The 13084-nt window shown below is 45.4% G+C and overlaps 1 protein-coding gene across 4 annotated transcripts in view; it reads right to left on the bottom strand.

The window, feature by feature from the left end:
- Gata4 (GATA binding protein 4) overlaps window positions 1-13084 on the bottom strand; it is a 71041-nt gene that overhangs the window by 30913 nt on the left and 27044 nt on the right. For 3 of the 4 annotated variants that reach the window (XM_076930864.1, XM_034498713.2, XM_034498711.2), the window contains exon 2: window positions 9567-10660. In XM_076930864.1, coding sequence (XP_076786979.1) covers window positions 9567-10179 — 613 coding nt within the window. In that variant the 5' untranslated portion in view covers window positions 10180-10660. Of the gene's footprint in view, window positions 1-9566; window positions 10661-11901; window positions 11955-13084 lie in introns of all 4 variants that reach the window. The other variant, XM_076930865.1, reaches the window with a different exon arrangement.

Below are 13084 nucleotides of genomic sequence, written 5' to 3'. Positions count from 1 at the left end.
TTCTTTCTTAGGTCGAAGAAAGAAAGGGGGAAGGGGGGTCGTCTCCTTGAGCTAATACCTGATAAAATATCTGAATAGGTCCCTGTAGACCTTGACGGAGACACATAACTATTTTAGCCTAATCTGATAAAACAACCAGAAGACTTTATCAGAGGAGAATGTAGCCTGCCATGTCGCAGCTCAATGCATGAGCCTTTTTATCTGAAATGACAGACTTCATACGATAGGGAAAGCTGCAGATAAGAAACAATTGAATTGTCCCAAATCAGATCCAATTGTCTGCCCCTGCTTCAAACTGCCACACCTGCTCCGATGGGTCAATGAGCACCTCTTGGCATGGTCCCTGAGGGGTCTGAAAACATTGCAAAGTGCTGAACTTTGAGACTTTGGCGTTTATTCTGCGATTATAATTAACCTGCTCACCAGTTGCTATCGATCAGTTCTGAGTGAAGGCGATAAAGTTAGACTGGATTTCTGGAAGTAAAACTGGGCGTTTAAATGGGAAGAGAAAAGGAATCGAAGTTCATCCACAGTTGGAGACCCCACAGAGCAGAGCTCATAACCTATAAAAATTCCCACCCGTCCTAGATGTGTGATTTCTTCATTTCTCATAAAAATAAAATAAAATAGAGTATGTCTGTGGCTGTTCAACACAGGGTAAAAGAAAGACAGCAACAGATACCACGCACAGAGGCATTTTTATGACTGTAAGTATATCTTTACCTGCCTAGATTAGACTTGTTAGTGAAGAAGGACATTTTAACTACAGTAAGTCATGTATCGAGTCTGGTACATGACTTACTGTAAAAATGCCAAAAGCCAGAAAACCAATTTCTCTTCACTGAGATAAGAAGTTTGAATATCCTGGCCCAATTCTGATTAGAGAGCAGCAATAGATAAAACCACAGGCCACCTGCCAACCCTGAGAAAGTCATCTCTGGAAGCCGGGTTTCATGCAGAACATTTCGCCGCCCGGGGTTTCCTTCCTGGTCTGCATACATATCCCATACTTGTCTTTATTAAAATCATAGCTGATCTGCTTTTCCCTCTCCTTCTCTACCCACCATAGTTACATTTGGGACAGTCATTGAAGATGGAGACCAGGGAACAGATCCCTCTAGAAGTTTTTAAGAGAATCATGGGGTTTTGCTTTTCCTAAACAGCCAACAGTCCATCTAAAGTTAGGGGGAACACCTGGCCCTGGATTTGGCAGATTTCTTTCATTCTCTGTAGACCAACTTCAGGAGGCTGAGAAGGATGTAAAAGTCTGAGGTTCCTATTGATGTGATCACCCCATGCCAGCTCCATAAATGGAAAGGAATGGGTGGGGGGACTCAGGAAGATCTAGACCCTGCAGAGACACTAACTAGCCCACAGGAAAGAGGCCTAACTAAAAAGCTACCTTGCAGAAGGGAGCCTTTCAGCTGCCATGAGCCCAGTAGTTCTGAAAGGCTCAGTGTAGCAGAACATATGGGAAGAGGAAGCTGTAAACCTAAAGAGGTTTCTCTTTGTGCTAAGTAGGAGCTCCTGCTTGCTGGGGTTGGACAGGAGCACAAGACTTTCTGAGCATGAGTTTCCTTCCAGCAGAGACCAGCACCCCTCTACTCCAGGGACGATTTAGCAGTCCCAGTCAGCCGCAGCCTTCCAACTTCCTACTCACAGTGGGCTGTGTATAGTGTATAGTGTAAGTAAGGCTGCCATCTCTAAAAGGTTGTTCGCATATGCATGTTCACAGATCAAGACTATAAATTTACTTTTCATAGATTAAAATGGATTCAAGGTTAATTCCTGTTATCCCTGCTTATACTGTTTTCCTGGTTTTTTTTTTTTTTTTTTTTTTTTTTTTTTTTAGAAGGTGACAAGAGAGCAGCTGTATAGAGAGCCAATAAAATGTGTGAGTAATCCATTCAGAGAATGCTGCACGAGGCCTCATCATGATCTATCAAAGGTCAGCAAGTTCCCTGGAAGTTCTTTTGGGCAGCAGGCCATCTCAAAAGAATCGGGCTTCTAGAAACTGCAAGGAGACCCTCCTACAGCCCACACTTCCTTTCCCCCCAACTCAGCAGAAGCAACAACTTTTGCAGTGGCTTCTGTTCTAAATTCAGCACAATCCTTTAACTGTAGAGTGTGTGCATGTCCAAGTGTGAGACAGACAGACAGACAGACAGACAGACAGACAGAGACAGAAAGGCCAGAGGGTGACTTCAAGTGTCTTCCTCGGTCATTCTTCACCTATCCCCACCCCCAAGACTCTGTGTAGTCCTGGCTGTTCTGGAACTCACTCTGTAGACCAGGCTAGCCTCAAGCTCAGAGATCTGCCTGCCTCTGCATCCTGAGTGATGGGATTAAAGGTGGTGTGAGCCACCACCGCCTGGCCGCCTAATTTTTTAAAAAATTAAATTTATTTTGGGGAGGGGATGCACATGCCAGGGTGTATGTGTGCAAGTCAAATGACAACATAGGGGAGTGGGCTCACTCCTCCTACCATATAGGTTCTGGGGATTTAGCTCAGGTTGTCAGGCTTAGTGTCAAATGCTATCTTGCTGGCCCTCATCTTTGAGATGAGGTCTCTGGCTAACCCTGGAGCTTACTGTTTTGACTAGACTGGCCAGTAGATTACAGAGATGAACTTATCTATCTTTGCTCCTCCTCTTGCTCCAGAGTTACAACTTGCAATGCTATCTTATAGGGATGTTGGGGATTTGAACTCAGGTTCTCATGCTAGCACAGCAGACACCTTACCATCTGAGCTAGCTCTCCAACCCTAACTCCATTATTTTTAAAGGCAGTTTAGGTGACCAGTTTAAAAGGTTGGTGGTTTTCAAGCATGTTCTGATCTTAACACCATCTGAAAGAGAATTGTCCATCAGCAGTGATCACTAACTACCAGATTTAAGTATTTGTACCCAGGAGGAGACTTAGAGGGTAGGGGTGCCCCACAGCTGCAGATTGACCTGCAACAGCATGAGATCTGTCCTTAGTAAAGGAACAAAGTCGAAAGACAGATTCAGGGTACAGGTAAGGATGGATCAAGCTGCTTGTCAGGATCTTAAAACAGGGCATGGGGGAAATCCAAGTTTGTAAAGGAATAAATCAGATAAAATGGTCTATAAACACCATTAAAACTTTGCATGAATGATGTGTCTGTTTTTAAAAGCTTCATTAGCTTTCCTCCCATCATTATCATGTGGGGTCCACGTGCCATGGCATGTGTGGAAGTCAGGAGACAACCTTGGAGTCAGTTCTCTGTGTCCATCTTCACACGTGTTCTGGAGATCAAACTCAGGCTCTCAGGATTATACCAAGCAGCAGCAAAGACATTTATCCACTGATCCATCTTGGCCACCCAGTTTAATAGTATTTAAAAACGAATAACCATCATTCTGTTTTTAAAATTCAAAAGATTCCATTGCACGTTCACAGCAGCAGGACCCACAGTGGCAGGTGGAAGCCAGTTAGGTGTCCACCCTCGTAGGAAAAGGCAAAGAAAATGTGGTCACACAGTGGACTACTCCTCAGCTTAAAGAAGGAAACTGCTACATGGTACAACTTGGGTGACCCCTGAAGACATTATACTGAGTGAAATATACCCGACACAAGAGACAAAAGTCTCATGTAAGTTTGCTCGTAGGATGTATGGAGAGCAACCAAAGTCCCAGCCACGGAAAGCAGAGTAAGTGGCTGCGGAAAGCGGGCACTGAGGAACGGTTGCTCTTCTGCAGGATAAAAAACATTCTCAAGATCCATCAGACAGTGATGCTGAGACCCGACACTGAACTGCATGTGTAAAACTCCTTATGATGATGAAGAAAAACTTATCACAGCCAGAAAGATGGCTCTGTGGGTAAAAGTTATATTTTATGTGTTTATTTAGTGTGTGTGTGTGTGTGTGTGTGTGTGTGTGTGTGTGTGTGCGCGCGCGCGCGCGTGTGTATTCGTGTGCCACAGTGCATGTGTGGAGGTCAGAGAACAACCTTCAGGAGTCAATTCTCTCCTTTTACCATGTCAGCCCAGGGGGATCAAACTCAAGTTGTCAGCTTTGGCTGAAAGCTCCTTCACCCACTGAACCATCTTGCCAGACATAAGTGTGTATTTATTATTTGGTAGAATTATGAAGCACAAAAAAAGGGGGGGGGACTAAGCGGACCAAAGCGTGTTTTCAATTTTATAACACACATGGGTGTAGAGCAAGCTTCTTCTCCAACTTCATTCCTTTCTACCCCTTGGGCTCCCCATAAATAATCAATGTTACAAATCCTTTACCTAGGGCCATGGAAGGCTTTCAGAGATAACTGCTTATTTTCAAATGAATACAATGTATTTCCCTCATGTTTGACACCAAAAAATATAGTGCCCCAACCCCTCCAGCCCTTCCAAGAGGCTCGGAAAGGATCCGATGAGGCTCAATAATGACAGCCATCATATCTGCCTAGATGTGTGTACAGCGTATGAATGTACACCCTGGTGGTGTACACTTGTGTTACTTCTGGGTTTTGTTATTGTGGGTGACAAAGTGGTGAATATGTACCTCAGACTTCATTATTTGGAGTCAAAAGTTCAGTGTCAAGGGCTATCTACTCTGTAATTTGACTGGTTTACCAACGACTATCCACAAAGCTTGTACCGATGAACATTCCCACCCCCAGGTATCAAGAGTTCCTGTCCCCCACACCCCACACTGTGTTTGTCTTCTGAGTGCATTTAAAGAGGGGGAAAAATAAATAACAGGGAAGGGAACAGAAGAAGCCGTTATCTAAAACTGTCTCCCGAACATATTCCACCAGCAAATGTGGCCTGACCTTTTCATGGGACACAAACGGGGAAGTGACAGGTGTCACTAGAGGCAGAAACACACCCCAGGCTACCCCAACGCACCTTCCTTATTTAATTGGTTCTCTACTTAGCACCACAAACCAGTCCCCACTTTGATTGGCCTCTTCAGGGTGGTAACCGGAAAATTAAACAACTTTGATTTTCTTAAGACTAACAAATTGTTCTTGTGCCCAACAGGCTACCTCAGGGATCACAGAGTTCCCTGCCTAAGCGCACTAGCTCTGAAAGCAACTGGCCTAATTGATAAAGCAGTCCCCCAAAGACCCAACAAACACTACAGCATTTTCCGCTGACCTCAGTCTTCGACTCTGAACACCTTGAACGCCCCACTCAACCCGAGATAGAGCAACGCTTTTTGTTTTTTGGATTGTTTCCATAGCACCAAGCAATGTGTCCTTCTGTTATTCTCATTCAGCCCTCAAATAACTCCATATTTTTCCCCAAATCCTCTAAGAATAGTAGGATTGCTTATTTCTTTAGCACACACACACACACACAAAAACAAAACAAAACAAAACAAAAAAACCAAAAAACCCAACCTCTTCCTTAGTAAGCTATATTTCTTAGGCATCCCAGTAACAGCTACAAGCATGCCATGTTTCAAGGTCTAATTTTTACATCTAATGTCTTTCAGTCTCCTCTTTCTTTTGTTTTCTTTTTTGGCTTCAGGTCTATACAAGCCTTAATGGGCACAAAATTGACTAGACTGTGAAGTGTCTTACATACAATAAAAGTCTCGTACTTTAAGAATATATCTCAGGACGAGAGATGGCTCAGCAGTGGAGAGCACTTGCTCTTGCAGAGATTTGAGTCCCAGCCCCCTCATGATGGTTCACAACTATACTTAACTCCAGTTCCAGACCATCTAATACCCTCTTCTGGCTTCTGCCCTTCACTTCTGGCACCAGATGCTTATGGTGCATGCATGCAAGAAAGGCACTCATACATATAAAATAAACAAATACTTCTAAAAACAATTCTTTTAAGAGTACATCTCCATGAATTTAGCCAAATGTCTAAAGCATGGTCCTCCCATAGCACTGAATTCTTTAAAAAGAGATGTTTGTTTTTCTCTGCTGCAGAAATGTTACAGCTCACACACGCAGCCCTGAAAATGGAAGCTGTCTTGGCTAGCTGTCTTGGCAGGGGTGCATGCAGCCTGTATGGAAGGTGGACCTCTAGAGCCCACTCAAACACAAAGACAAACCATGATCTGTGCTGTGTTTTGAGACACCCCAGCCAGGCACTCCAGTATTCTTAACCCTGGCACCTCTTCACCGAGAGCAGCACAGGTTCAGAGCCCAGATTTCTGCAGTGGTCCCAGGTTTCCAGAGTCCTCGACAGTGCTGTTCACCCTTCTCTGAGACTCTATCTTTGCTGTTTGTTTGTTTGTTTGTTTGCTTAAGCAAGAGACTGCTGTGGAGGTCAGGCTAGCCTTGAGTGTTCAGTTCTCCTGCCTCAGCCTCCTGAGTGCTGGGTCACAGGTGTATGCAACCACACCCAGTTCTAATTTGCTTCTTAAAGGACACAGGCAGTTATTCTGTGTGGTTTGACCAGGGCAGGGCAGAGTCCTGAGGCAATTACCTCCCAGATCTCTACTCAAATATTTGCTACCTGCCCAGCATGTGCCAGGCACCTATATATGAGTAAGACTCTGTACCTGCCTCAGTAAGGTCACAGAATTCCATCATTGTGCCTAGTTAACACTTCTAACAATTGCTTCAGGGTCCTAGGTCTATTGAACTTGGAATGAACTAAAGCTCACATATATTACAGTCAGGAAAGAGTAATTTATTTCTTTCCAAGTTCTGGTATTTTTCACATGATCCTGTAGTTTTTATCATTTTCATTTTTATTTACTTATTTTTTTTTTTGCCTTATTCCAATGGCCAGCCCAAGAACTTGCTAGATATTAGCTATTAATACCAAAACAGGCCAACCTCATAAAAAGGAATAATGGCATTTGCTTATTTTTCCTCAACACAAACTGAAAATATTTCAGAGTTAGGAATTGGTCTCTGAGATTTACCTTTGGAGATGAATCTGTTATTAAAGCAAAACACAAGCTATATTGTACCATTCTGCAGTTCTACACATGTGTTGGGTAAGTGAGTGTGTGTGAGTCTCTCTTTCATGTTGTAAGAGCAGGTCCAGGTTCTTTCCTGTGGCACCTGAGATGGAGACATCCAGGTTTCAGAGGAAGTTCCTCTCCTGCTTTCTCAGCTTTGCTCTCAGCTCACCTCCCCTTACCTTACCACAAGTCATTCATAAATCTTCATATCTAATTAGAGTAACTATTTATTTATACATTTTCATATTTAGCTAGGGTAACCAAGTATCCCTGTTCAATAGACTGTCCCAGGTTTAATACTAAAATTTTCAAGTCCTAGGAAGCCCTTTTAGTCCCAGAAAAAGTAGAAAAATTAATAAAACAGCTATCATTTATAAAAGAGCAATTACTAGACATCACACAGATTACCAAAGTCAGGATACTAAAAGAGAAGATGAGCTGAACTGAAGCCACCTTACAAAATATGAGATAAGACAGAGAAGTCGGCAACTTGCCCAGGGTCACATGGCACTGAGATTTGGTGGCTCCAAAATGCCTGTGGTCACATCAACATGCTATATGCTATTTTAGAGCTCAGTGGTCATAAACATCTATTCAAGGGGGACCTCTCAATAAGCCCCAGAGAATCTGTTCTCTTTATCCTTCAGTCACTGGGTACCATCAGCTAGTATGATGGCTGATTCTCACTAAAGCTACCAAGCATTAGTAATGTCTGAGGATAGGCAGGCAGTATGCAAGCATGTAGGGAGGAAGCAGCTGGGACCATCTCTAGTGGTAGGGCCTTTACCCAACCTATGCCAGAGACTGTTTAACCTTCTGTCCTAGGATAGGGCTGGAGAAGAAAACACCTTCTCAGAGAGCACTTTTAACTGAAGCAATGCCACCAGATTGCCAGATCCTCCTGAGGGCTATGTGATTAAAAACAAAAACAAAAACAAACAAACAAACATACCCAAGTGTATCTCCCAAACTCGTGCAAGCATGACAACAGATTCTCAACATGCCTGGTGCTCCCTCATGACAATCTCAGATCACCACATTAACACTTGGCAGGTGGCTTCGTGGGCTGACTTGTAGGACATAAAAGCCCAACATACATTTTCTCCAGGAGAGAGGAGGTGTACCCAATTGTTTTGTTTGCCGTGTGTGGATCCTAGAATTTGGGGAGCCTTCTTCAGCTCCCATGCTCACATGTACAGTCACACAATGTCACTTTGTTATGCTTTTATACTGAATACAGGAATGTCTTCCTCAGTTTGAGATGGGGAGTTCACTCTTTGCTGTATCCAAACACTAAATTCTGACTCTAGGATTTTTTTTTTTTTTTAAATTAGACTGGGTCTGCTGTGTATCCCAGGCTATCCTCCCCATCTCTGGAATTACAGCCATGGGGCATCACATCCAGTTATTCCCTCTTATTTTAAGCTAGGAGTTGGGTTGAGTTGGAGGGAACTGAACTACTAAGGATGCAGGCCCACGCCCAGTAGGCTCGCTTCCAGCCTCCACCAGATGGAAACTACCACACTGCTCTGTGCTTCTTCCTCTGGGTGACGTCTACTTGGCCCTGCAGGGGAGGAGGACATTGGTAGCCACAAACCCAGCCCTGGCGCCATCCACTTCCACTGTTAATCAGTTTACCTGGGATGTGTGTTTGGCTAGACCCCCCTCAAGAGGGACCTTCCACGGCCACCCAGGGAGTGGCAAGGGATAGACTTTACTCTTCAAAGTGACAGCAAATGCAAAAGGATTTAGCACTTAGTAGGTAGTCAATAAACATTAACTTTGTTTCTCAAGTCTTTGCTTCCTCACTTCCCCTAGAGCCAGCTCCATCCAAACTGCACCTCCAATCCATTCCAGAAATTCTACACGAATAGGGTCTTTGGCATTTTGTAACAGTGGACAGCCACTTCCCTTTCTTTCCTCCCCCCACCCCAGCCCCCCACCAGCCTAAGTGGTTAGGGCCCCTCTGTAAGTTAGTTTAGTGTGTATATTGTATAAGTGGGTAAGTTTGCAGTCCCTCCACTCTGATATTGGATGAGAATACTGGCCACTTCTCTGGCCTTCCTGAGAAGAGGCAGCCCTACAATGTCTCCATTTAATCCTAAAAAGAAGCCCCTCTGCCCTGTCCCCAGACACTGACCTAAAGTATCTGACCAGGGAGTGGCACCATGCGACTCCAGAGTGTGCCTGAGGGATAGGCTCCGGTTTAACCCACCTCTGGCGGTCTCCTTTGCTCATCTACTCATTATTTCCGGCGTGAAAACCCCCTACAGGAAAGTCATCTGCCACCCTGAGGGATCCTCTAACCAAATGGCGCAGGTCTCAAGTTTGCTGAGGTCTCAGAGGAAGGGATGGAGAGAAAGTAGGGGCTGAATCTCCGGTATCAGAACCCAGACTACTCCAGCTGACCCCAGAGAACCCAACACCTCCCACTGTCACCAGTAGGCTAGGCAGACTAGGCCACTCATTTACAGAAGGGCATTGCTGGATCCTGGGGCCAAGCCATTCATCACCACTGTGGCCCATCGACACCACCACCTGGAGTCTCCGACTTCCAGGCTGCCTTCCTAGGGGGCTCCTTGCATCAAGGATGTTCCCCAACCCCAACAGAATTGGGAAAGTTGAATGCCCCAGACTGGGCTCAAGGCCCTTCGGTACTCACCAAGATTGGGGTGTCTTGCAGGGTTGGCCCGTCCAGGCAGGCTGTGCAGGACTGGGCTGTCGAAGGGGCCGGCGGAGGCGGCGGCGGCGGCGGCCCAGGATGCGCCCACGTCGGCCATGTAGGCTGGGTAGGGGCTGGAGTAGGAACCGGCAAAGCCCGGGCGCCCGTACTGCTCTCGGCCGGCCAGGCCAGCGCCCGCCGCCCCGCCACCACTGCTGTAGGCTGCAGCTTCCCGGGCTGCGGCAGCGGCAGCGGCGGCCGCCAGGGACCCAGTAGTCCCCGGGAAGGAGAAGCGCGGGGACACGGGCGGCGGGGTGTAGGCGGCTCCCTCGGCTCCAGCCTGGCTCCAGCCGGGGCTACCCTGCTGGGTCCCAGGGCCAGCACCCGACGGGCCGGCCCCGGAGCTGCCACCCGAGGTGGCTCCAGATGCAGCAGCACTGCCTCCACCCTGCAGATAGGATAGGCCCAGCACAGAGGACGGCACCCGCGGAGTGGGCACGTAGACGGGCGAGGATGCGGCGCCCGCGCTGTGCATGAAGGCGCCGGGTCCACCCGCTTCGTAGGCGCCAGGCGGGGGGCCGTGGTTAGCGGCCATGGCTAGGCTTTGGTACATCGCCCCAAGCGCTGAGCTTCGGTGTGCTCTTTTTACTTGCAAGTCAAGGAGCCCACGAGGGAGCGGCGGACCAAAGCGACAAGAATTAGAATGCAGGTGTGTGGAACTGTCACGAAAATGGAGATCAAAAAACGAGGAGAGGCCCAGCTCATTCAAAATATGTATAAATTAAATCCAGCATAAGAGCAGCAATCTCTAGACTCTAGTTTGCTCAAGAAAAACAAAAAACAAAAAACAACCCACATTGGATTTGTGGTTGCTTCAGAAACTGGACTCTACTCCAGGGCTCAGAGGCTGGAGGTGCCCAGGACGCAGTCAGAAGCTGGGTTCGAACACCCTGTGCAGGCCTTCGGATCACCCACCGGCTAGAGGCGCCTAGTCCTTGCTTTCTGCCTACTGCACACCCAGGCACAGCTGCCGACTCCAGTGCGGCTCCAGTGAAGAAGGACGAAGAGGGCCCGTTCCCTTGGAAGCGACAGTCCTGAAGGAGAAAAAGAACAAGTGTGAGACGTTCACCACACGGTTCTTAGAACCAGGTTCCTGTTTTCCGAGGCTTCTCCCGCACAGCAAACGAAACCGCCCTTCTCTTGCCTGGGTTCGGCGGCGGTCGGTCGCCAGTACAGCGAAAGCGGCCTTTGTTTGGTTCGGGTCAGGCTGCCAGTGGCAAGTATCTTGGAGGGAGACCTAAGTCTCCAGCATGAAGTTCTTGGTTGAGATCTGGGCCAATTATTTTGATATTACTTATGAGAAAGGACTTTAAATTTAATTCTTCACCAAACACCTTTTTCCTTTCCTTTTTTTTTTTCCTTTTTCTGTCAGAATATTCTGTAAATTCAAGGTTTTGAGCCCCGAAGAATGGTAGGGACTCAAAAGATCTCTATCAGTTTTTTTTTTAATTTTTAATTTTTAATTGTTTCCCCATCTCTCCTCAAACATATTCTTGACCAAACAAGAATTGTAGTTTGGGCGGGGGCAATGACAAACTTTATAAAAACCAGCAACCTGAGAAAGTTTTGTTTGTAATCTTAAAAGAAACGAACACCTAGAGGTAGAATCTAAATGTTTATAAATGGGCAAGTGTCGGCGAAACCATAAAAAGGATTGTGAAAGTCCTTAATCTTACTGTGCACCATGTGGGTGTCAAGTCAGACAAGCCACTCGTTTTTGCAAATGGTTACATTTTAAACACTTTGCAGACTGTATATGGGGACCAGAAAAGCAGGCAGGTTGAGCAAGGTCACTTTACAGACCGCAGGGAAGCATTCAAGCTCCCTAGATGGCTTTTTCCTGTGGAATTGAAGATCCACCCCAACCAGAATTGATTCTTAGTGTTTGACAGCATCCTTCCTGGCATCCAGTGCTTTGGCATTACCAGAGAATATTGTGTGTGTGTGTGTGTGTGTGTGTGTATAAAAGAGAGAGAGAGAGAGAGAGAGAGAGAGAGAGAGAGAGAGAGAGAGAGAGAAAGGCCTCTATTTTCCTAACATACCTGTCATGTTTCAATCCTCTCTCTGCACCTCAATTAAGTAAAGGTGTCTACATTTGTTATTTCACTGAAGAGGGAACTGCAGTACAGGTGAAACTTGTTGAAGATCAAAGAACACTTGAAGTGAGGCACTGGAGTGTTTGAAATTCCCCTTAAGAAGAGGCAGCTACTTTTGATTGGTTTCTATTTTAGTAAATGATGCATCTGCAATAATATTAAATGAGCTAGATACAAACCCAGGGTCTGTCCACTTCCTGAATAAATAACTTTAGACACCTCAGCACCTCATCTGTAAAGTGCAAATATTAAACGTGTGTTAGTCATTGGAGGATTATGGCTGTATACCCACAACCACATCTTAGAAGCCTAGTACAACAGGCACACAGAAGATTCAACAGAATAGCTATTAGTCCAGATCTCCAGTTTATATGACAAGAGAGTACCTGGATGGAATTTATACTTACAATAAATCATCATCTGTATTACTGTAAAATTCTGGAATTGGGCACTTAATATAATGCTTTCCACTATCTTTGTATCATCTCTAGCAACAATGGAATCACGACGAAGTGTTCAGTCACATAGTGGCTGATAAATTGTTTTTCAAAATATGCAATAAACTATCGGTGGTTGGTGGCTAAATACTTCCTTCTAGCAAATTTGGCTGGAGGATGGATACAAGAAAGGACCTGAGATCACCAACTTATCCCTTTAAAAAGAAAGACACAAAGCTTAATTAAAACTTCCTAGAAATCTTTGGACTCTGATAAGCAACTATGCAGATTTACAATGTTTAAAAAGTCCATCATTCAATTTTTAAATCAAGTTGGCCTAATTAATTGCACTTTCTGTAATGTCAACTCAGGAAGTTTTTTTTTTAAGTAATGTAAGTTTTCTGTTTTCGACTAACAGCGGTTAAAAGATTTAGAATTCTGTAATCTAACTTACAGTATACGTGTGGTGTTAATGTACAAGCTTGAGAACAAACGCAAGCACTAAATCCATTTGGGAGCTCAGGTTTGTGTGCAGAAGCTCTCTGGAGTTTCAAATGGCTGATGCTTTAACCTGATGTTGGATTTCTAGAACAATAGAAGGTGGAGAAGATAACCCCTCTTTTCTGGAAAGGCCAGAAACTGTTCTCTTAGCTGGATTCTTGCCTATCTGTAATCTGGGGCCCAGTAACCTCCATATTTTCACATAAGTCTAGTCCGACCTGGCCTAGACGTTTCTCTCTCTTTCAAATCACCCTACAAAGTTCACCCCAAGTTCCCAAACAGAGAAAATTCTTTTTTCATGATTTAGTCCACAGCTCTTTGGGAAACCCGTTTCTTAAGAGTCGGAAAATGCACCGCGCTGGACTGTGTCTTTTTACAGGTCTTTCCTTCAGGCTCCGGCGGGTCTCTCTGGTCCTGCCACACA

The sequence above is a fragment of the Arvicanthis niloticus genome, chromosome 3, assembly GCF_011762505.2.
Source record: "Arvicanthis niloticus isolate mArvNil1 chromosome 3, mArvNil1.pat.X, whole genome shotgun sequence".
Classification (NCBI taxonomy): domain Eukaryota; kingdom Metazoa; phylum Chordata; class Mammalia; order Rodentia; family Muridae; genus Arvicanthis; species Arvicanthis niloticus.
The sequence above is the reverse complement of the archived record's forward strand: the minus strand, read 5'-3'. Positions and strand labels throughout refer to the sequence as shown.